Source organism: Anarhichas minor, unplaced genomic scaffold (assembly GCF_050575085.1).
Source record: "Anarhichas minor isolate MPS153535 unplaced genomic scaffold, ASM5057508v1 ptg000040l, whole genome shotgun sequence".
Lineage (NCBI taxonomy): Eukaryota > Metazoa > Chordata > Actinopteri > Perciformes > Anarhichadidae > Anarhichas > Anarhichas minor.
In genome coordinates this window covers 11,593,044-11,617,160 of record NW_027466486.1, presented here as the reverse complement: position 1 = coordinate 11,617,160, position 24,117 = coordinate 11,593,044, and the positions used below count along the sequence as shown (strand labels likewise).

At 44.6% G+C, this 24,117-nt stretch overlaps 1 protein-coding gene across 1 annotated transcript in view; it reads left to right on the top strand.

Annotated features, from left to right (window-relative positions):
• dlgap2a (discs, large (Drosophila) homolog-associated protein 2a) overlaps positions 1 to 24,117 on the top strand; it is a 133,249-nt gene that overhangs the window by 88,925 nt on the left and 20,207 nt on the right. The window contains exons 5-10 of the mRNA XM_076108120.1: positions 1,958 to 1,979; positions 2,321 to 2,682; positions 2,716 to 3,463; positions 11,587 to 11,801; positions 18,902 to 19,052; positions 20,004 to 20,217. Of these exons, the coding sequence (XP_075964235.1) occupies positions 1,958 to 1,979; positions 2,321 to 2,682; positions 2,716 to 3,463; positions 11,587 to 11,801; positions 18,902 to 19,052; positions 20,004 to 20,217 (1,712 nt within the window). The remainder of the gene's footprint in view (positions 1 to 1,957; positions 1,980 to 2,320; positions 2,683 to 2,715; positions 3,464 to 11,586; positions 11,802 to 18,901; positions 19,053 to 20,003; positions 20,218 to 24,117) is intronic.

Here is a 24,117-nt window from a genome sequence, read left to right as displayed (position 1 = left end):
GCTCTTTTTGAGCAATGTGGCAATGCTGTAGGATTTTTGACAAAGTGTGATAAAGTAACTTTATTTGTCAGGTATTTAATTTATAGGATTTATTTGTCAAACCTTTATTTTTCCAGGATAGTCTCAATGAGATTTAAAATCTCTTTTCTGAGTCGTGAAAATAGAGGAGGCAGTTTGTGTAATATGACCTTATAAAGTGTTCCAGTGTTCCGTTCTACGGTTGTAGAAGGTGGACAAAGTAACTTTCAACATACCGCACCATATATCCAACCCCTCATTGCAGGTTAGTCTCTTTAGGGCCTTAATAAAGACTTCTTTCTTTCATTTCTAGTTTTGTCCGAAGCCTTTAACATTCCACACATTGTCCATCAGCAAAAAGGCAATTTAAATTAAGAGCCCTGAGAGTGACTGGTCATTCCTGCTCAGGTTAATTAAAATGACTTTTTTTATTTCATTTTATGGCACAACGTTTGAAGGGGAGCTCCTTCTGGAGGCTTTTGTGGCTCCATAAGGAGGTGCATGAGGTCTTAATAACTTTGCTCTAGTGATGTCACCTGAGTCAGCGTTGGTTGGGGCTGAAGACTGCGAGTCTGAAAAATGTGAAGGTGTGGAGTTAGAAAGAAGTGAGCTTACCAGACCTCTGCAGCCCGCTCTTTATCTCTGCTTTAGGCAATGTTAGTTACTAGCACAAGACACCCAAATCGCCAGGTTTTGACAAAAAAGAAGAGTGCATGCTCTTCGTATCCAGCGCGCCATGATGATAGATTACACTTTAACAGGAAAGAGGGAGCTGCTTCTGGGAAAGACACATTTGTTGTCCTCACTGGTAAAGATATCGACAAAGGTTTTATTGGTATTGAGACAAGAAGAAAAAACAGACACCAGTTTTGTTGAAGGGTAATGTGGCCTTCATTTTGAGGAACAGCAGCACTGAGAATACCACCGGTATGAACATTTTACCTATAGCAGTAAGATTGGATCATTGGAGCACCTGCATGAGCTAAGTTAAGGTGCTTTTTCCTCCACAACGGTCCTCTTGCCCATTTTCTTAATGGTATCTATGTCGATATTTAATAATTAAGAATTTATTGATTTGTCAGTACATTGATATAGTTTAAAAGTGCTACAATTTGGCCTAAAACTCCGGTCCTCCTCTCCCTCTCTTACTGTAGCTCATAAAAGCTCTCCTTCATTTGACGGGGCAGAGAGAGTGAAGGTGCACGGGTTTATGAGGCGGGACTTTGGCAGGCAAGCTTAGATACGGCTATTCTTTTTTTGTTTGTTTATTTGCGATTGGACAAGACAGGATGCAGATAAGTTTAAAATATGACCTGGGCTAGATATTCTGCTACAATATTCTGTTTTTCATGGTGAAGCTAGTAATGAGGAAAGACAGCCAGCAGGTAACTAGAAATGCTTGTTGTTAATAAGATTCTACACTTTTTATATGTTCTTGTTATATAGCATAACTTAATTGTCACTCATTGGCTAATTTAAACCTCATAAAGTGTAAAAGTATTCATATGAAGGCCTTGAGATTGGTTTATACTTAACATTTTAATTGTTACAGATGATCAAAAATATTATTTACGGGGTCGTGTTTATTGTTCCACATTGAATTTTAACCCCGATTGTTCTGACGTGACTGAACGGACTGATGTTGTAATGACTGACGATATACGGTGGTGAGGCATCAAGATAAAGTAAACCCATCCTCCGATTAAGTTCAACACAATGGAACAGAGTACTGGGACGTCTGCCCGCAGCACTGGGTTTTAATCTCGGACTAAATGGCCAACAGAAACTAAAAGGAGGGAGGGCGCATTTGGTGATCAAGTCTCCCAAGGACGCCCCTCTGGCCGTATGCCTCACAGCGCTCTCCTCGGGGCTTTGACGGATGACACCAGCACCACGGAGTGATAGGCTATTATTTCACTTTGCATTGGATAAATGGCAGTGCTGGCTCCGACCTGTCGCCTGCCTTTCTCTTTCTTCCGTTCTCTCTTTTTTCCCTGTCTCTCCTGCAGTATGCCGTAGCAGAGATGAAATAGGATGGATTTTGTACGTGCAATCTGTTGATTTCACTTTCACATTTCCGATGTGCTACTTTTTGAGTTTTTCATGTCCTTTGTAGTTGAAGTGGATGGGGAGAGTGAGCGTATGGGGCGATAATGACCAACCTGTCCGAAGCCTAGTAATTCGCGACTAGGCTTTTCTCCCCCTCATCTTTTAATGTGATATGCATTTCTTTTTCTGGAAAAACGCTTTTTATTTTTTAACCCTGAGTGTGATCTAATATTCTGTCTCTCTTTCAGACCAGCAGTATTCATGGTCGCCCACGCAGTACTTCGATGAGGACAGCTACTCCTCTCCACCCAGGAACATGAAGGGTCTCTCTGGCGGCCGCCCTGCCCAGCTCCACATCACCTCTCCCACCTCAGCCCACACCTGCGGCCTGGTTGAATGCGACCATTCCCTGGACCATCACCTCCACCATGGCAACTCACGGCCCCCCTCCTACCTCCTCAGCCCCACAGAGAGCTGCCCCCTCGAGAGTCACCATCGCTGCTCCCCGCGGAGCTCCATCCACTCTGAGTGCATGGTGGTACCGGTGTCCATGTCGGCCACCGACCACTCCATCTCTAGTAGCACTTTCCCCCGCATGCACTATGGCAGCGCAGCGCGGGAAAGCGGCGGCAACAATTCCGGCGGCAGGGACTCCCGAGACGACGGTGGCTCCTCCTCGCATGGCGGCAGCGGCAAAATGAACCGAATCCCAGCGAACCTCCTGGACCAATTTGAGAAGCAGATGCCCCTGCACCGGGACGGCTTCCACACGCTGCAATACCAACGCACCTCCACCACGACCACGACTACAGAGCAGCGCAACGAAAGCCCCGGGCGGATACGCCACTTGGTCCACTCGGTACAGAAGCTCTTCACAAAGTCGCACTCTCTAGAAGGTTCCTCCAAAATGAACGGAACCAAAGGCGACTCGCAACGGGACAACTCACACCACCACCATCACCACCACCAAGGCCACCACAAACACAGCAAACGCAGCAAGAGCAAAGAACGTAAGTCTGACGGCAGCGGCAAGCAACGCTCGGGAGGCTGGTGGAGTTCGGACGACAACCTGGATAGTGACAGCACATACAGAACGCCCAGCGTCATGTCACGGCATCCTGTGGACCACATAGGCCACTGCTACCCTGACTCGATGCACGGCCACCTGGCTGGAGAACTGTCGCTGAAGACCTCCAAGAGTAACAACGATGTCAAGTGCTCAGCCTGCGAGAGCATAAGCATGGCGCCAGAGGGAAAGTTCATGAAGAGGAGCTCTTGGTCAACGCTAACGGTCAGCCAAGCCAAGGAGGCCTACAGGAAGTCCTCGCTCAACCTGGAGAAGCCCATGACACCCACCGACCTCAGGCCCAACCCCAGGCCCTGCCACTATCTACAGGTGAGTTTGGCTTATTTTGCCATGTGTCATTTGTGGACATTACTTTGATGATGATTTGACTTGAATGGAGAAATTCACATTCTGATATTTAGTGTATTTAAATGCAAGGATCTGTGTGTGGCCAGGTGATGGGTACTCGGAGGTTATTGGTGAGAGGAGAAGATGGTGATTTGATAGCGACAAGCGATTGAAGAGATGATAAAAACATCCATTTCATCTCTCAGCCACTACAGTGATTGAGCCTCCGTTCACCATAATGTAAAATTTATAAGAACCTGAGGGAAAAAAAGCATCAATCCCAAAACTTAACCCTGTGTCGTACAACACAAAGCAATCTTCTTCTACAGGCGTTGGCGGCGAGTAGACAAGGTAGAAAAGTTGCTCATCCCCGCTGGATTCCCAATTGATCTAAAAGACAGTGTGTTGTTCGTGGCTGCCCTGGATATTACAATGGGAACCTGTCCTCAGGCTCAGCGTGTGGCTGGCAGCAGAAGGCGCGAGCACAGCAGGACAAATCAATTAACTCCACAAATGATCTGCGCTGGAGGGGAAGACTCAGCAATGTGAGAAGAAAAGACCAGAGAGCGTTGTTGCTTCGATTTTGCATAGGTTTCAGCCCTGAGAAGAAGGTTAGCATTTAGCCCACGATAGGCTCTACGGGAGACCCATGGCTCCGCGGGGATCAATCCAGAGCGAGTCAGCACTTTACACCGAAGTGTCTCACAGGTTTTATATGCATGCTGGCGGGTATGTGAAAGAAAATCCCAAATTGCAAAAGCTGGCAAAAATAGATTGTGTAACAACGCTGCTCAATATACCACAATGCGATATCTGATAGCGTCATGTAAGTACCGCCTCCAGCCAAAAGAAAAGTGAGCACTTCTCTAAGCAGGAGTGTGTCGTATGGATTAGAGGCTGTTGTAAACGGAAAACCAATACATTACTCAAATCAGCCAATGGAGCCAAGGAAACCACTCAATCTGAGCTTACGTCAACAGAAAATGTTTTAGAGGACTCATCTTGACTAGCGTGTTTTTAAACATAACCGATGAACATTGAGAACTGGACAGGCAGTGCACTCATCCACTCAAAGATTGTTACAATCCCACTAAGTGCAGTAATCTCTCAATGAGAGAGTCGGATCGGTTTAGTGCCCCCCCTCTCCCCCCCAGCTCCTTGAATACTTCCATTTGGTCATTCATCTGAGGTAGTGTCCGAGTCGCGGCACTATAAACACTTTCTAAAAATATCCCCCTCCTTTCTGCCGCAGGGCTAAATTTAGCCCAGCGTTATCAATCCAATCCGAGCAGGGTGACACATCGTCCCTCCCCCCGGAGGAGAATCAATGCCCTCTCAGGGAGCTGGGAGATGTTTCCAGGGAGAAAGTTGAGGGGCAACACGCCGCCGAGGTCTGTGCCTCTGTGGACGCATTCGGATGCTCCGGGGAAGCAGAGGGGAGAAAAAAGAGATGGCTGTTTTTGCTCACGGTGGCTACAGTCGTTGCTCGTCACCAGGAGCTGTCAGGCAGAGAGATAGAACCAACAGTCAGGGAGGATGCTTTGCACACACCGAAGGGGTCACATTGAGAAGTTTCCCCTTCCTGGCTGCTGAATTGGGATTACCCACAACTGTCTACAATGTAACAACATAAGCTGTATCCTGGGAGAGTGTGTGCACTGAATGTCTGTCTGTGTGTGAGTGAGTGTGTCTTGTGTGGGAGGGGGGGGTGGTTTTTTTTCTTCTTTTTTCTATTTATCGCACACCAGATGGTTTGATGATGTGCTAGTCACCTTGTTTGCGTCCTTGGTTGATGACGGAGGGAATGAAAACCTTTCTGAAGTGTTGCGAAAGGCGAGGAGACAGCGGACAGAAAGAAATGCGTGACTTGTCACGCTGAAGTATCTGTTTGTTAATCTCTGTGTGAATGCAGCAGGTGTGTGTGTGTGTGTGTGTGTGTGTGTGTGTGTGTGTGTGTGTTTGTGTGTGCGTGTGAGAGATCGATTAACTGAACATCGGGGGAGACAGAGATAGAGTGATATTGGCTGCCCTTTCTCTGAAATGACAAATGTTGCGGGATCGGACCTGGCATTGGCCATCGCTCTCTGTCTCTGGCTAAGTCATTTCACAAATTAGCCTCAATTAGTCCTCCCCAAGACACACACACACACACATAGTGTTTAGGATGCTCACAGGTTTGACCGTCAGCTTGATATTAATGAAACGAGGTGATTGTGGCGAAACCTTCTTCCGTGAACACTTTCTAAATTAGATATGCAAATACACCTGGACTGCAGCAACAGCTGTAATTAAAGCCTCCTCCACCTTCCTTGCACCCAGTCCATAACTTCACCGCACAATAACTTTGTCTCAGTGACAACTCTCAGCCTTGATTAAGTCAGCCGCTCCAGCAAACGCTACTCCGCTCTCTCCCTGCATGCAGTCCTGTAGTACAAAGGCAGGATTAGTCTTTGATCGTTTTGCTGATAGGGCAGTGCGGAGGGATTTAATAAGCCAATTAATTGTCGTGTTGGCTTGCCAAAGGTGGAGCTTGAGAGGCAGAGAGGCAGCTGATTAAATTACAAAAGTGAAGTGCAAAGCAGCAGAAACAAAACTGGCACTGTGACTGAAAGCTACAGTAACACCACCACACTGGGGTTCCCTAACTCTTTTTTTTTTTTTTTTTATTAAGGGGGTTCCCAGACAGCTATCAGGCCTTGACTCTGGGATCAGACGGCGGTTTGTAGCTTAATGTTACTCATCTCTGTTGCCTGAGGCGACAGCGTGGCTCTGTGGTTACCACCGTGACGGCGAGCATCTGCTCATATTTGTGTTTTATTACTTCAAACCTTAAGTTTCCTTCAATTCTCAGAGGAGGTTGTCAGGCTATAACCATTTAATTGTTAAGCACATTCGTCCATATCTTCTTTGTGTGTGCAGCTGCTCTCCCACGCCAAATCAATACGACCGGCCAGCTATGATAGCGTCCTAATGTTTTGAGGGTTTAATACCAGTATGTGCTGCTTTAGTAGCATTTTCGTCACTTTATTAGAGTCTTGTAACATAGAAGCTCATGCCATGTGGTGCCCCGTCCAGGACTTACAGTACCTTGTAGCTTCTCATGGTGTTTAGAGAATGTAATGGTGTTAGATAGAGGGACCCCTCACATTATTGTACTGGCTTTGATTTGTTGTTTCTTCTTTCTGATGTGTCCTGTTCCGTCTGTTGAACAGCTCTCCCCAGTCTCCCATAGGCAGCCATTCACTTAGAAAAGTCTCTAAATAAACCAACTCTATGGTATCTCCCCAGCACCATCAGCAGACAGACCAGCTAAAGTAAAAAAATCACAAATCTGGCAAGCTAAGGAGCCAGATTTGTTTTTACCGGAGTTGGTGAAGAAGCTTCACTTAATTCATGTACATCATGATTTATTCACTAAGTCAGTTTCCATTGCACTTTGCTTCATTTTGCTCTTATCAATTGACAAATTGTTACCGAGGCGTTGTTCAGTCTGGCTGTTTTTTCGTGTTTTCGTCTTACAACTTTAACCCTTTCACGGTTTGTTTGCGGTCCATGAAAGGTGAATGTAACATTTTGGTTGCCTGGATGTGTCTTATTGAGCATTCAGTTGTACTTAGCTCCATCCTCTCGTATCTTTTATGGTTGCAAAAAAACAAGATGGCGATGGCCAAAATGCCGATCTTGAGGCTTCAAACTGTAATCCACAAACCAATGGGTGACGTCACGCAGACCACTAACACTTCTTATATACAGTCTATGATACCCCAGCATGCTAGCACAGTCATTTGGGGGCATTTTTATATGCTAAAGTTAGCATTTAGCTCAAAGCACTCAGCATGGCTGAAGACTCTTGGTCTAGTTATAAGTTGTTCGACACTAAGGCTCAATATTCTGGTGAGTGTTAGACTTAGATTCAGAGTTGGTTTCAGAAATAGCATTGGTTTTTTCTTCCACTATTAGAATCAATCAAAAGGACAAGAGTATGGAAGTCGGTTGATCAGTTTTTCCTTTTCGTCGAGCACGTCTGTTTACACCTCCTTGCTAACATCTGAACGCATAAAGTGTCAGCAAATAAACCACACGGAGACAAGGCGAACACAGACACAGTGGCGCATGTGTGGGCGTATGTATGTGTGAACGAGAGAGACGAGAGAGGAAGAGTTGGTGGTGGGCGTGCGGTAGGCGTTTGCTCAGGTAGGGTAACTGTTGGCTAGTAAGAGAGAGAAAAAAGAAAACAGCACCTTCTCCAACACACACACACAAACAGCATATCCATGCAATCCTGTGGGAGCAAGTGAGGGGCTGGAGGCTGGTGGGTGGGAATGATAGAACAATGATTGAGCTCTCTAACTCTCTCTCTCTCTCTCTGTCTATCTCTCTCTCTCTCTCTCTGTCTATCTCACTTTATTTCGTAACTTAATGACAATGACTTATGTTTCTTCGTGGGAGAGGTGCTGTATATAGATAGAGCCGCAGAGTTAATCAATGAAATGCACTGCTGCACTGCAGGAGCATTGGCTGAGGCCTGCCAGCACACACACACACACACACACACACACACACACACACACACACACACACACACACATAAATACACACAAGATCAAAGCACTGCAAGTAAAGACACACACACACACAGCCAATATGCCAATGTCTGCATAATCCTGCTATGAGACACTGATCCATTTCACCGATGTTAATTTATTGGCAAAGTTGAAGAGCTAAAAGAGCTCCACGGTATGTGTGAGGAGTTGTTGTCATCAGAAAAAAGGCAAATCATTTTCCCCAAGTCATTCCTGTTCTTAATTGAGCACAATCCAAAAAAAATGATAGGAAGTGAAAGTTCTGCTTTTGTGATAATGTGACTTTAACTATGGATCTTCACACTTGAGCTGTGAATTTTCACACTGCTCCCACAAACTTGGGCTGATATTCACAAAGGGCTTCAAGTCTGAACAGAACAGGATGCGGCGCATTTATTTAGGAACAGTGGAATCCTCCAAAAACGCCCCCGAAAATACACAGAATACTTGCACATGACTTGCGGATGCATGCTCACCACTGAATCCCATGGCCTTCCCTTTGTAGGATCTTTGTTTCATGATGACAAGTGACCCTATTTCAACTCCATTGAACAGGCTGGGGCGCCATTTGTGTTTTCCCAGCAATCGATAGGAGCGCGCTGCTGTTTCGTTATCTGCACAAGGAGACACGCTGCAATCTATTCAGTTTATCAGCGAATCCAAATTAAACAAATCTCACCACAGCTTGCGCCTGTCCTCTGGCGTTACGTTCATTAATTAGACGTCTAAAAATATCAAACCCCTCCAAGACTTAATTAACCCATCGACTCCATTTGGTAGCTGGTGCATGCCTGTTTTATCAGAGTGTGTGTTTGAGTGTGCGTTCGGGGTGTACATCTGTGCGTGCATGTTTTGGAAAAAGGGGGCGTGGCAGTAAGCTTAAGTTTTCCAAATTCATGCATGTCCCTTTCTGCACGGCTTTGTCTCCATGCGTCGTATACATTTGCCGTTACCTGCTTGTTATGATGTAACACCATCCTTGCCGTAAAATTTGTTACCGAGCTTTACAGACCGAGTGGATGCACCATAATCAGCATCAATCATCACCCACCCATCCCCCCCCAATGCTATCATCCCAATATAGATGAAAGATAAGAGTCAAAGGCTGCTTTGACTCTGCAGTCTCTGTGAATAACAAAGAGTGGGCTGTAATAAAGCCATAATTGATCAATTATTCAAGCTGTTTTGATTTGATGTGACACTCGTTAGAATAGTAATTGTGTGGGCGTGCTTTGATGCCAGGGGTTAGTAGAATTGGTGTCGGAGGGGGAAGTCGGTTTTTTTCCAGGATGTAAACGAACGGATACCTTCATTGTTGTTGAAGAATTGCATGGGACGCGTCTGACGTGTTTGCATTTTAAAAAAAAATTTCGTTCACAATTCCAGCTGCTGTTCTTGTCTTTCCGGTACGAAACTGCTGGTTTTCTATTCTTGACGGTACAGTGTTGGAAATGGATAATGTCTGTTTTTGTATCTCTTTGAATAATAATTGCTTTTCAATTGTTGTTTTCCAAATAGATGACATTTGCATCCGAAAGTGATTCGAGTCTGACGCATTAGTGACATTTGGATGCAGCCTATCTCCTCCTGACATTTCCCACAGCCAGTCAGCTGCCGCCCTGTTCATTGTGAACCTGTGAGTAGTGAGTTAGTCACTGAGGAGAGTTTGAGAAGAACATAGAATCAGTGCTTTAAGCACAACAACACATTGATACAGTATTTGAATTAGGAATAGTGGTTGGGAGGCTATTTTAACGTTCCTCTTTAGTACAGCTCTGGTCCAGTCTCACTATAAAGTCAAGTCAATATAAGTCAGATTTAACTTAATGAAATCTAGAGCCGGGCCAAGGCTGACCCGGCTGCCAGGATGTTAAAGAGACGGATGGATGCGTCACTGAGGCCTTCAACTTCCACATAGAATGTGATGATTACTGACAATGTCATATTTTATGAGTGCAAAATCATTGACCATGTAAATGCGCGTCCAGCTCAAGCACACATCGTCAGCAAAGTAAAGGAAGGGAAACAGGGGGAAGAGAAGCGAGAGAGGTTTGTGCTTTTGTGCGACCGCAGAGGGTCTCTGCGTCTGTCGTATTGTGTCGTCTACGCGTGTGTTTGAAGGAGACCCTGACTCAGCAGCTCCTGTTGTTGTCCCAGTGATTGAATTATGCTGTACTGGTTCACTAACGCAAAGCAAGAGAGTGTGTGTGTGTGTGTGTGTGTGAGTTAGAGACAGGGGAAGAGAGAGTGGTCTTGTGTGTAATGAGCTTGGGAACAGTCATCATCAGTTGTTTACAACGAGCGGGTGAAATGATCCCGCAGATTATAATAAACCACACCACCACCTCTAATACAGAAAGGATCACTTGATAACATTTCCACGTCTTGTGTATAATGGCACGAACAATAATGGAACCCCGTTTTTCTTTCACACCATGATTCAGAAAATAATTGGTCCACACGATCTGTATTCACAGATGTTCTGTACTATTATATCAGTTACATTTGGTCTGCTTGAAATGGATTACAATAACAAAAATTGCCTCTGTGAGCAAAGCATGCCAGACTAATGTCAAAGTGCATTAACTTACTGCTGCAGAGAGCCTGTATCCAAGACGCTCTGTTTGTCTTCCTGCTCGCTCCACATTCAACATTTAAGACTGTCGTGATCGGCGTGAAATATTCGCTCCATATGTAGTAAAGACGAGCGCAAGTGAGACACCCTGTTCTCGCTCTAAATGTAAACTGCTTGTTTTGATGGCAGGTCTCCATGTGCGATAGCTACGACGAGGGTACACAAAGGGAGCTCCCTTTCTCCATTTTCAAGCTGTATATTGCCAGTAATTATGATTAACAGCCCAGCCAAATTCATGACATCGTTTCAGTCAAGGGGTTTTCAGCAGATTTTAACCTGGCCAAACTACAGGAGAGCTAAAAGACTGAGCAGCTGTGGGGAAGGCTTTAATGTGTGTTGATTCATCGTGGAAAATGGTCCTGTGCAACTCAATGGTGGAACTAACTGTGCGAGAGAAAGGGGGTTCAATTCAAGTGTCTATAAAATAGCACGATGCTTCATCACTGGGAAAAACACTGGATTTGATGTTTTCAATGCGTTAACATTGCTCCATTTAGATCTACGGGGTTCAGAAGTTAAGAAAAATCTCTTTATAAAATCCTTGTATAATATATTCAAGACTGTATTGTTGTGCTCTTGTAATGCAGAGGTGGGAATATTCCTGAGTGTACTATTATGACATTTTACCTCCGGTATTGTGAAGATACAGGCAACACGTACAGTCTTGCAAAAGAGTTATAGGATGCATAACAATATCCAAAGACAGATCCCTCTGATGAACATTCAGCAGCTACAGAGTCAGATATTTTCCTCAGGAGGTGATGAAACTAAAGCAGAAATAAATGGGAAGGTGGATAAACATTCATCGGGCAGCCTGATGTTAATATGACAATTGACCAAAAAAATATTTTATTACAATGACTGTTTACGCTCCCCATGCCACCCAGGTGCCCCAGGATGACTGGGGGGGTTACCCTGGCGGTGGGAAGGAAGACGAGATCCCTTGTCGTCGGATGCGGAGCAGCAGCTACGTTAAAGCCATGGGGGACGAGGAGAGCGGAGAGTCGGACTCCAGCCCCAAAACATCGCCTCAGAAGTTGGTGCGACCTGACGCCCTGGTCAAGGCCATCATCAGACCCAGGGAGCTGCTGGACTCCCAGAGGTACAACACATGCCGCTTTAAGAATATTGTTTTTGTGCACGTCCCTGCTTATGTATTCACTTCACCTCAGAGGTAGATGTCGCAAAGCGAACATTGTCCATCGTAACAATTCATCAGCCAATTCAACTCTCATTTTGTGTCTTGAAATCTTAAGGTAACCCTGTGGATAGGATCACAGGATATTAATCTATTTATATCGTCTCTCTGTTTTTGTTTGTTTGTAAAAAACCTTTATGCCCACTGATTTAGTGTTCCCTAGGGGGGGGATTCCCTGGGATCCAAACTAGGCACACTGAGGTGTTTAATACCACCACTGGGTGTGCAACAAATGTTATTATCATGTAATTAAGCTTGTTCCAGAAAACAATGTGATGTATTGGAATGGGAGTATGTCAATGCATGTTTGTATTTCCATGACATGCTGCTTTCTGCGTTCCTGTTTTACGTTTTAAGAGAACACCTTTTGGTCCGCTTAATATTTGCTCTTGTTTTGATCATACTTGTTACATTTCCTCTTGGCAGTTTCATCGTGCTACTAGTGCCCCACCACTACATCAGCGTCGAGAACTCGAACCCTGTGCTCATTAGAATCCCTTCGTGCACATTCATATCTGTCTTCAACTGTAAGAAAGTGTTCAGCGGGTTCTTCTGGGATGCGTCCCATTAAGCGGTGAGGAAATAGAGGGCTTTTGTTGTGGTTCCTCGACGGCGGAAGGAAGCGTTCATAAGAGGATTACGTGATAAGACGAGCTGAAGACAATGTCACAGAAAAATGAACAGAAGCAACTTTGTTATGGAGAGATACGTGGAGACTTGGGCCACCAAATTATTGCATTGTACATGGCTGATTCATCTTTTCTTGCCATTTTTTTTAAAAGGTGGCAATACGAGGAAGCAAAATTCACTTTTGTTCACTCTTCAAAGGGACCTGTTCCTCTTTCATTTGAAAACAGAAGCCTATTTTAACAATTTAATTTCCAGTTTAAAAAATCTCCCGGGCCAGCTCTTTTAAAACACAATCTTTTTATCTGCATTTGCTGTGCTTTGTGAGCCGTGTATATTGAGTCCATCTACCAGTCGAGGTTTGAGTTCAGCGTGAAGGTCCACATCGACGGCCTTCAGCCGCACCGCAAAGAAGACCCGGTTGTTTGTACCTTGTCATTTCTCCACAGTTGGATGCAGTTTTTCCTTTTATTATGCATTTCTGCTCGAGAGAACTTTAGAAGTAACTTACACTTTGCTGGAATGACTCCCAGAAGCTCTTTTTGTGTTAATCAACGGCATGTGACAAAAACTGCACGTTTGGTTTTAGAGGAATGTGCTTTTACAATTTGTCGTGGGCCTCCCTTCATTTATGACCAATTAAATCACCTGTTTTCTGTCCCATCAACTAAAACCAGTGTGTGTGTGGGACTTCAAATAATCCAAAACTATGAACAAAAAACTGCAGTTTTTATGCTGAATTTATTGAAAAATTTGTCTAATTAGACACAATCTGTGTACTTTCTTCAGTCTCTCTTGTCAGTGTCTTGATAGAAAAGAAAATATGGATTTTTCTTGGACAACTGGCATTACTAGCTAGTAGAATGCATCAGTGCTACAAAGTGCGTTATGTCCAAACGCAATAATAAAATGTTCAGTAAATATTTGGGAATACAGATAGAGAAAGAGAGGGAAATGAATAGATGTACTCTGTGTTTATCCAATCACAAGTCACAGCAGTGGCTGAAAATAAAATACTATGACTGCTAGAATTATTTGTCAAAAGGTTTGGGACGCTGTTGCTTCATCTGTTGGAGCAAAATGTGAGTATCTCCTACTTCGTTTCTCCTTCATGCAGCGTGTTTTACTCAGGGAGGGTTTGCTGGACTGTGTAGAAAAAGCTCTTCACAGGCCTGCAGCATAAATGGCACTGCATGTGTGTGTCTGTTCCGCTTCTGGTCCGCACGAGCCCAAAGGCACATCATCTGACATAAACTGTAGACATTATGCAGGGAAGACCTTGTATCTGACCTCAGTGTAGAGTGTGGCCTGTGACAGACACGTCGCTGCAGTATGTGATGTCGGACAGTCACAGCGAGAGGCGGGGATATACACACATCGAATAACGCTGATGATTCCCTCACTCTTATTGTCATGTCCTCGTCCCTCGCTCTGCGCGCCGACGACCCCGTGGTCATTGCCATTCAGCAGAGGCTTTGGAATTGCTTCTCTCTCGGAGAGAACAGCATTTTTCCCCGGAAGCTCGGAAACCGCAGCGAGCAGCACCCACAGAATCCGCTAATGTTGACTGTTAGCCTGAGCCTGATGAAAACGCACAAACAGAATAAACGATGAGCATCTCTGGCAGAGTGTTTTTGGACATCTCTCTGCAGGATGACAGGAGATAGAAGAGGGGCAGCAGAGATGTTCAGCTTTTACAGTCCTAGGCAACAGGCAATAGCATGCTTACATAATATGCCAGTAACTCATCCCCAAGGATATATAATGACAAATCGAACGTTATTGATTGCGATCAGGCCGGACCATAATGATATCTGTCGGAGAGGATGCAGCCTTTTCAACGGCTCTTTTAGAGTGTGAGGTAATGTATGAGGCAGCTACAGTGAGGTATGCTCATTTCCCCACATCTTGCACAGCTTCCCCTGGCTATCCATTTTGAATAGCTGTAAACAGTGAATGATTTATGAGGATGCAACAGCAGGAAGGGCTATCGGTTGCAGTTATTGTACTCCAAGGCCCCTCTAAATAATGGCTCGCTCCGTGCTCAGGCCGAGGGTCATGCTGGGCTCAGCTGAAAGGAAGATATTGACCAGCATGGATCAGCCTGTGTGGCCTGCGTCTGAGTCCATTGACAGAAGAAGAGTCCTGATACGACACTGAACCCACTCTAAAGAATGCCATAATATGGTCTCTTTGCTCTTGAATTAAATGGACATATATCAGTTTTGTGCATCCTCGGAAATATCATTTTTTTCTTCTGATTGCAACGATGTGAGATCAATATTAGGTAAAGGCAGATATATATATATATATATTGATACTGCCGTCTTTTTTGGCCAGTGAATAACAAGAAATTGCATTACAGAAATAGAAAGGTAAAAGACATGTGTGAGGTCATTTAGAAACAGTGTCATGGAGCACTAACATGTTCATTTTTCAACTTAGAATGACCCACTCAGTGGGTCACAACTCTTTAAATAGCTAATTTAAAAGATAAGATGAGATCACATTTTATTTATCCCTGGAGGAAAACATTGCATTACAGCAGCACAAGAAGAAGACCAGTGAGGTTGATAGGAACAGGGTACAGATCAGCTTCAAAGTGCAGGGCACTTTAATTCCCATAAATCAGCTGACAACACTAAAGGATACACGGCGGCACACTCATTTTTGCAAACCCGTCTGTCTGTGATCGTTTTCTACCAAAGGATCCCAAAGGGACAGGAAACCAAACGCTGGTGAAGACAGCTTTTGGGCAAAAGGGGGAAATACTCAGAGTTGTTGACAACAGTTGTTTAACACTCTAACGTTTAAAATCACCCACTTAGACAAAGATATTCTCAACTTTTTACAGAGTACATAGGCTGAGTCCTTGGCACCATTGTGCTGTAATCCATATCTGTCACTGTTTTGAGTCCACACATAAAAGGCTCCGCGGATGCGACCTGACATGAGAGCTCTCATGCTATTACGGTCCATTGGGCGTGTTGGGATGGAATTAGATTGGATTCAAGACAGACAAGGTGCGGGTTGGATTTCCTCTGCTCTTGTAGCAATTTGATGTCCCGCGGGGCCATGCAGACGGGTCAAAGACAAATTTGACAACATCGGCTCCCTGAAGCAAATCATGTTAAAGTGAGAACAGACTGTCAGGTTGTCACCCGCCTCCATCTTTCCCTCTTTCAAGCTCTCTCGCGGTTGACAGGTCGGCCTCTTTGTTCGTCACACCAATAAAGAATACATCACAGTCACGGGCCCGCTGAGCTGGAACAGCCTGCGCACTAGAGGGAAAATTAGATGTCAATGATTGTTTTAATTAATAATCATTTACACCCTCCAAGCCCCCGTTCCATTACAACTTAACCTTGGGGTCCTGTACGTCCCGTGAGCCGACAGCTATGATGAATTGAATATGAATCAGCTTTTTTTTTTTTTGTGCAGTAGTAAGACCTGCCAAAGATGTTTAAAAATAGATTAACGATGATGGGAACGGAATGACATCTGGCAAATTTCACTATTAACCAACAGCATAATGAGTCTGATAGCAGGTTGCATTGACACACACGTGCACAGAAGAACATCGACAATTAACATCCATCTCGGGCAACTTCACTTCTCTTTAAATGACTTTGGCCCGGTGTCTAAACACCACAAGTCAATCAAACCCGCCCATTTTTTGACAGTTTTCGAAAATAACTCACGTTTGTTTGCCCCCCCCCCATCCATGATTAGCTTCTTGAGGCACCATAATTAATCAGAGTTAGCAATCGCAAAGCATTCGATAATTCCTGATTTGACTTAATGTAATTACTCATTTCTGCATTGGGTATGAGAGTTTTTCCCTCAGAGCTCAAGGTCAATAGCCGGATTCCCGACCATTGATCTGTGGCTGCGTGGGACGTGTCATGCATAGTTATCTTACCTTTCTGTTGGCCAGGGCTTTTTTCTCAACACCTCTCTGCCTGTAACACTTAATACCATGTCAAAGATTGATCAGGCTACCTTCAGAAAGGTGTCAACTGCTGTATTGATCTCTGTGCTAGTGGCTTGAACGGAACACACAGTATACCGTTGTGTGTGCTTTACAAGACAGAGTGAGGAGACTGTGAATACACTCGTTGCAAAGTGTATTAAACACATGATTAAGTAATTATCCTCCACAGGGCTTTGCGGTGCATTTTTTTACGCCAGGAAGAAAACTAGCAGACACAAGTCTCATCCTTGTGCTCTCAAGTTTGTACTTGTGTTAGCACTATGTCAACCCTTCTTGCAAAATCGTCTTTGTCCTTGTCCTTTGTCCTCGTTCCTTCTGTTCTTTCAATCAACTGCCTTTACTTTCAACGTTTCTCCTCAGAAATTAGCACACGCCAGCTACTGTCGAGGCCGGGCTTTGTTTAACCACAGAGTACTTCCATTGGCAGCGTGAAAGGCAGGAGGTGTCAGATTCCCATCATGCCTTGCCTTAATATTGGTCAACAATGGCAGTGGATTAGCACCAATCAGAGGCATTAGAGGAATCTTGCTCTGGCGTGATTTGATAAAGGGCCAATGCTTTCTTAAAACAGGCTCCCTTCACTCAACTGACGATAATAGACATTTCTACAGGCATGGACTGACGAAGTATGCCTCAGTTATTCCTCAGCTGGTGCACTTATATCAGATCTTGTCAGCTATAAAGCTCGACTAAGTTTCATTCCTCAGGGAAGGATGTTTTTTTTTTAAATTCTCACTTGGCTCAATTAAGCAATTAATTCGCCACATAGGGGAAGAATGTGTTTTATGATGTCGTGTAATTGTATTTTGTGTGCAGCATTTTGTCATCAAGTGCTTTGTAATCATTTTTGGTCAGTGGTGGCAGACAGTCTGTGTGTGTGTACGTATGTGTGTGTGTATGTGTGTGTGTGCGTGTGTGTGTGTGTGTGTGTGTGTGTGTGTGTGTGTGTGTGTGTACGCCTACTGCGAGACAAAATCCATAATACACTCCTCATAACGTGTCTGTTCATGTTTCATTTATAAGATATTGCCATGACCAGGCAATTCTTACTGCCAGCGTAATGTACCTGTAACATTACTTGAGGCCCATGTCGGTCATATTGTATTGCTCTAATGTTTGCAGCATTTCTCCCAAGCAAACATTCAGTTCACCACAGATCCCATACAGGGCCAGCTCCATTAGACTTGTGCCCAGTGACGTCACATCCATCCAACTCCCACTTGTGGGACCCAGTAACTCTGTTTTCTTCTCTACCCACAGCTCTTACCGCCTGGATAAAATCAACAGTGACATGCGTAACTACATCACCAATTTTGCTGCAGACTTGAGGTGAATACAGGCTCCACAGCGCCACCCCTCCCCTTGCCTCTCTGTTGCTGCCATGTTGCAGTGGTCAGACGGCGGAGCCAGCTGGCTCGCTGCCCTGCTGACATACCCAATATGAACGCCTCACGGAGCAAACACTCAAGACCAGTCAATGAGAGGTCACCTGGGGAAGCCAGCTCATACTGGCAAAGGATGGGGCTCTGTTAAGCACAAAATAGATTTGATTTGATTCACCGCTATACATTACACCGCCGTACTTCTTCCCATTTTCAGTTGTGTTACTTTACTTTATTCAGACTTAATCTCTGGACGTTCCTGCTCTCGGGTTTCTTCGGATGTTAAGAAGGTTGATATTACTTTGCAAACACACACAGCCTTGCTTCAGCATTACAAGATGGATTGGGGGACTTTTAATCACGCTGGCATTTTCCTCGCTGCCAAACACCAGTGTTTATCTCTATAAAAAGCCCCGAAACTGCTTACTCATCTCTGCCTGCCATTAGAAATGGCTCTGGCGGAGGAAAACTCACTTTGGTATTCCTAATGTGACTCACATAGCATTCTCTAGTTTACTTAAAGTGCCTTTCTTCTCGCATGTTTTTCTATTTGTCTTCTCTCCAGCAGATTTCAAACCAGGCTTGGCTTTCTGACCTTCCCTGCTGCACTGCTGGGGTAGCACATTTAATTGACCTGGCCGACACCGGGGTGCTCTCTGAAGCGCTTGCTCACTAACTAGCTCCTGTTTTGCATTTCCCTCATTTCCAAGCATTGATTGGGTGTTTCAGCACAACAGAAATCGAACTGCCTTTTTGAGGACGCTGGTGAAGACATCAGTCTAGTGGGGGAGACGCCCAATGTCATAACTGTCTCCTTCTTAAGTTCAGGTTGCCCAGAGGAGAACACTTAATTGTGTTTGCCATCGTGTTACACCTGTAGCCACTGGACAAACTGCTTTGGTTATTAGTTAAATTGTGTTTTATTGACTTGCTGAAGACATCCTCACCATGGCTGAAGTCCCACTCCCTTGCTGCTTCTCTTTTTTTCTCTCTCTGTTCAGTCAGAGCTACCACTTGCAAGCCACCAGGGACATGCACCCAAGCATTGCCCTGGATCCCTCTGCCAACTACAACTCTCCCAAGTTTCGCTCCAGGAACCAGAGCTACATGCGGGCAGTCAGCACCCTCAGTCAGGCTAGCTGTGTTAGCCAAGTGAGCCAGGTGAGTCTGCGCCCTTTCAATTAGGAGGGCTTTTCAAATCCAAACTTGTCCTGGGGAGCGGTGGTTTGTACACTGGGGGCTGCTCAGGGACCCTGAAGAGGTCCCAGGGAGTATTCAATGAAAGGGATTGGAATAATTTCACACCAAAGTTGTTCATTTAAAACTCCTGAAACTCCTGAAAAAGCATGACTGTCCTAAACATAATTTTGATTCTCCTACCGTGTAGATATCGTTTTTCAATAACCCACACAAACATCCCTTTTTTTTGGCTTCATTTTACTGACACATATTTGTTTATGACAGTTCATTGCACACTGTTTATCTGGATAGATTAAAAGACTCCAGCAGGGGTTGATGAGATATTCATCTACCTCTTAAATGAGGGGCATATTGATTTCTTCAGAGTCTTAAAAGCTCAACTAAACTCCTAATTCAAAATCCCGATAGAATAAGATGTTTATCTTTGATTCTTGATATTGCCAAACAAGTCAGTATCCAAAGACATTACTCGATGCATCAAACCCATCTGTAATAGGAAACAGAAATACTTCTGGTCAACATCAACAACAAATCTTTTACGGCAAACTCTCTGATAAGGTATGACCTTGATTTAATGAAAATGTACACCATGCTGTTTGGTTGTATTCACACAAAGCGAGATCTACTGAACCAGCACGCAGGTTATCTTCTAGTGTGTTTTTTGTGACATTATAAGAACACATCTTCCTTTGATCTCTCTGCTGTCTTTTTAACACACGCATTTCTTTGATTTTAGCAACTTGTTTGTCTGAAATACTTTGTTTTTATTTGAAGGGAAATTGACAGAGAACACAATGTGAGGTTTTTACAACCGACCAATTAATTTCTCCAGATGAACAAAGAAATAACCTCACTTGCTTTAACAATGGAGAAAGCATTGCTGACGGCTTTTCTTTCTCACAGGTGAGTGAAACAGAAATAAACGGCCAGTTTGAATCGGTGTGCGAGTCGGTGTTCAGTGAGGTCGAATCCCAGGCCATGGAGGCTTTGGACCTGCCCGGCTGCTTCAGAACCCGGAGTCACAGCTACCTGCGAGCCATCCAGGCCGGCTACTCCCAAGACGATGACTGCATCCCCCCCATGGCCTCTGTCACCTCCACCATCAGGTCGACCACAGGTAAGGGCATTTTGACATTATTTCAATCCGCACAACTCAATGTGTGTCATCCTGGATGTTGGTATTTTTATTTATTTGTACTTACAAATTAACACCAAAAGCTTACATTTGGCATTAACGTGTGTTAATGGATGAATATAGAGCAGTTAGTGCACACAGCTTCATATCGCTGCATGAATCACTCTTGTGTGTTTCCATTGTTTTTGATGGACGTATGATTACCGTAGCTACCACTTGTGAGCTGTGCTAGTTCATCCAACTGTATTTTGGATACAGTGCTTCATCTGCTCATCCATTGGATGCATCAGAGAGTAAAGCTATGAACCCTATTGAAAATCACAAATGGAAATTGTCTGAAGAACAAACTCAGGTCAGGATAAGAACATGGCTGCTTTTTCCTCTACATTTTGGAAGTCTGACTTTCTTTGTGGTGCCACAGGATGACACTTTTGACACTTACATACGGCTTTGTTGCGAACAGGGCAAAGAAATGGGGAAATTCCAGTATGCAAAGTCTGCATTGTTAACTTGTAAACCCAGTTTACACTTAAATATCACAGCATATACTATGAGGTTTCTTCGCACACAGATTTTTCACTTCACACAAATTATTTTGTATCATTGCAAAGCTCCTGTTTACTCACAATGAGATCACATTACAGAAGTGCACACTATTGTGTCTAGACCTGGATCATGAATTATCTAATGCCGACAATGAATATACTGGTAACTGAACTGTCACACTGGTTCGTCACATATATAATAATCACATAATGCAAACTTGTTACAATAAATCAAAAGCTACTCAGCTGACGCGTGCATCCATTTCCGATACTCAGCTTTGATTATATATTGTAAGCTTCTGGTGGTTTCAACGATTCCCGTGATTGCTGGCTTCACAGAGGAAATGATGCGTCCTTGTGCAGATGAAGGATGTTGGAAGAAAAGAAGAAAAAGTGTCCGGGATGAGAAGTCTGAGCGGATTCCACCTTTTCCCACAGTAGATTCATGAACTAACAACATCAGTTGGACTATAATAGGGAAGGTTAGAGGTGTGGCCATCTGGAGCTGTGCTTATGATCAATTCTTCATAAATGTTTACTTTCACTGCTTTCTCAGTAAACTCAAATATATTTCCATTTTTAGGATACAGAGTTTGGTATGTGATAGATTTCGCCACTATTTTAGACATGAGGCAATTGGTGCTGCGAATCAATCTGTCAAACTGGACCTCACTTTTTCAATAGGGTTCATACTATACTTCCTGATTGATGGAAAACGGTTTGGAAGCTTTGCTCATCTTTGCCTCTTTTCATTGCACAAAGTACACATTTCTTTACCTCGACTGAAAGCAGACGAGCATGCAAAGATTGTTCTTACACCTCATTTATTAGAAATATTGTCCATTCTCTGTGATGTTTTCCGGGAGCTAGGAGTTTCAGCTTTGTGCATTGAAAAGATGCAAAGAATGCATGCTTCAAATTAAGGTTGAGAAGGCAGTGTAAACCATTAATGGAAATGAGTCAAAATGGGAGTACTTTCCCAGTGTTACACTGGTTTTCAGCACCGTAATGTATGATTATATCACAGATAATAAAAATTCTAGAATAAAAATACTTCTATACACATCTACAGTATACAGATGAGTGAATTGGGGCAATAATCACAAGGTTAGCACTTAGTTGTTGTAGATTTCTGCTATTATCTTATTTTGACTCATGGCATTCAGTGCATGATTTGATGTTACTGCTTTTGTAGCAATAAAAAGCACATTCTCTCCAGCTGCTCACACCTGTGGCCATATTACAGAGACGTATTCATATTTGTCTTCCAGATAGAAATTATGTGCAGGAAGACTCTTGTTTACCCGACCAGGCCAGTGTACTTGAGGATTTGGCAGACACGGCCCCTTTGGCTCATGATGATCTAGGCTGCCCCATCAGAAGAGACAGGCTTTACCAACAAGATAACATGGGCACTACAGCCAAACCTCTGTCTGGACCACCTGTTTCTCCAAGCCTCTTCAGATCCCCCAGATCTAGTGCCCCAGAACGGCCATCGCCAAAAGCCATCCAGGCCAGTATCAAAGAGTCGGCTACCTTGGCTGCAGCTATCAGCATGCAGTGGAAGGAAGAGGTCTCAGCCATGCGTCGAGAGCTAGCCGATCTAAGGAGGGACCTCTGTGTAGAGCTTCGTGCTTTCAACAGTAATTTCAACACTTTCACGCAGCATTACAACACTTGGTCTCCCCAAGGTGGCAACATGGCTGCTGGAGCTGAGGTGGGTTCAGGTGGACGGGTTGGGGCAGGGACAGGGACAGGACCAAGGGGAGGGGCAGGGGTAGGTGTAGGTGTAGGTGTAGGGGCAGGTACAGGGGCAGGGACAGGACCAAGGGCAGGGGCAGGGGTAGGTGTAGGTGTAGGTGTAGGTGTAGGGGCAGAGGCAGGGGCAGGGGCAGGGACAGGACCAAGGGGAGGGGCAGGTGTAGGTGTAGGTGTAGGAGCAGGCGGACTTGGAACCTCTGCGGCAGATGGAGGCACTGGGGGAGCTAGAGAGAAGAAACCCAAGATCTCAAAAGTGTCTGTGGGGACCCAGGCCAGAAGCAAGGTCCTGGTCCGGCAAAGCACTGCAGATGCAGCGGTCAATTGTCCAGAGGAGAAGGAGGAAAAGAAAGGAGGCCGCAGAAATCTGCCGAAACAGCTCTCTATGGACCCAAGCATTCTTGCCTGTCCACAGTCAATGTATGTGGAGAGTGCCATACCACTTTCTTTGGATCCAATACTTCCAGGCTCTGTTAGGGCAGCAGAACCAGAGACATTTGATTTGACTGCTCTGCCCTCTAGAGCTAAACCAGAAACAGAGCTAGAGCCATCAGACAATGCAATTATGAGTTCATCTGACATGGTCACTAATGAGCCAGTCACCAGTCATGGTACAGTGCCAATTTCCTCAGAAGCAGCCCTTGAGAGCCCACAGGATTCTGTGACAGTGGAACAACAAATGCCAGTCACTGCACAGCTAATAGCTACAGGCCCAGCTAATGAGTCCTATTCCGATACTGAACCATCTCACCCTGATGACATGAAATCCACAGACTCAGAACTAATTGAAAGTGATAAGATACAGATACCACATCCGGTTCCTGTAGTTACTGTGTCTCCACCTGAGGAACGTGATTGTGACATCATGTCAGATTCAGAGTCTCCGGATCCTATCACTGTGGAAGAACTAGATCCAGTGTCTCAAGACCCTGCTGCTGTGTCTTTACCATATTCAGGATTAGATGATCCAGATCCTGCAGACCCAACAGAATTAGAATCAAAACCATCAGACTTACCAATAGTGTCCTCATCTGACCCTGTTAGTCGAGGCCCATTCTCGGTCTGTGGCTCACCCACACTTGATCTTGATACTGCTACATCATGTAATTTAGAGACTGACATCATATGTCCATCCATTGTGGTGTCAGAGTACCTTGACACAGATTCTCCTACAAGTCCAACTGATAGTGACACAAATCCAGAGCCCATTATCACCTTTCCAGATGATCCTTCTGACCCTCCCCCAGAGCAAATGACATCGGCCTCAGCCTTTGCTTCCACTTTAGTAGAAACTCAACCCGACACTGACCCAGAAGACTCAGAGTGGCCACCCCTTCCTGAACCACTTGATACCACCCCTATATATCATGCCGATCTGGTCCACTTTGATTTAGTCATGCTGACTTCCTTTGATGAAGATGATCTTGACTCTGTGTTTATGGACCCTGAACCAGATCCGTTTGACCTGAGTGTTGACTCTCCATCTATTACAGAGGATTTAGATCCACCCCTCTACCAATCAGATAGTTCAAGTTCATCCCTACCCACTGTTGACCCTGCCACAGTGTGCCCCTTGGAT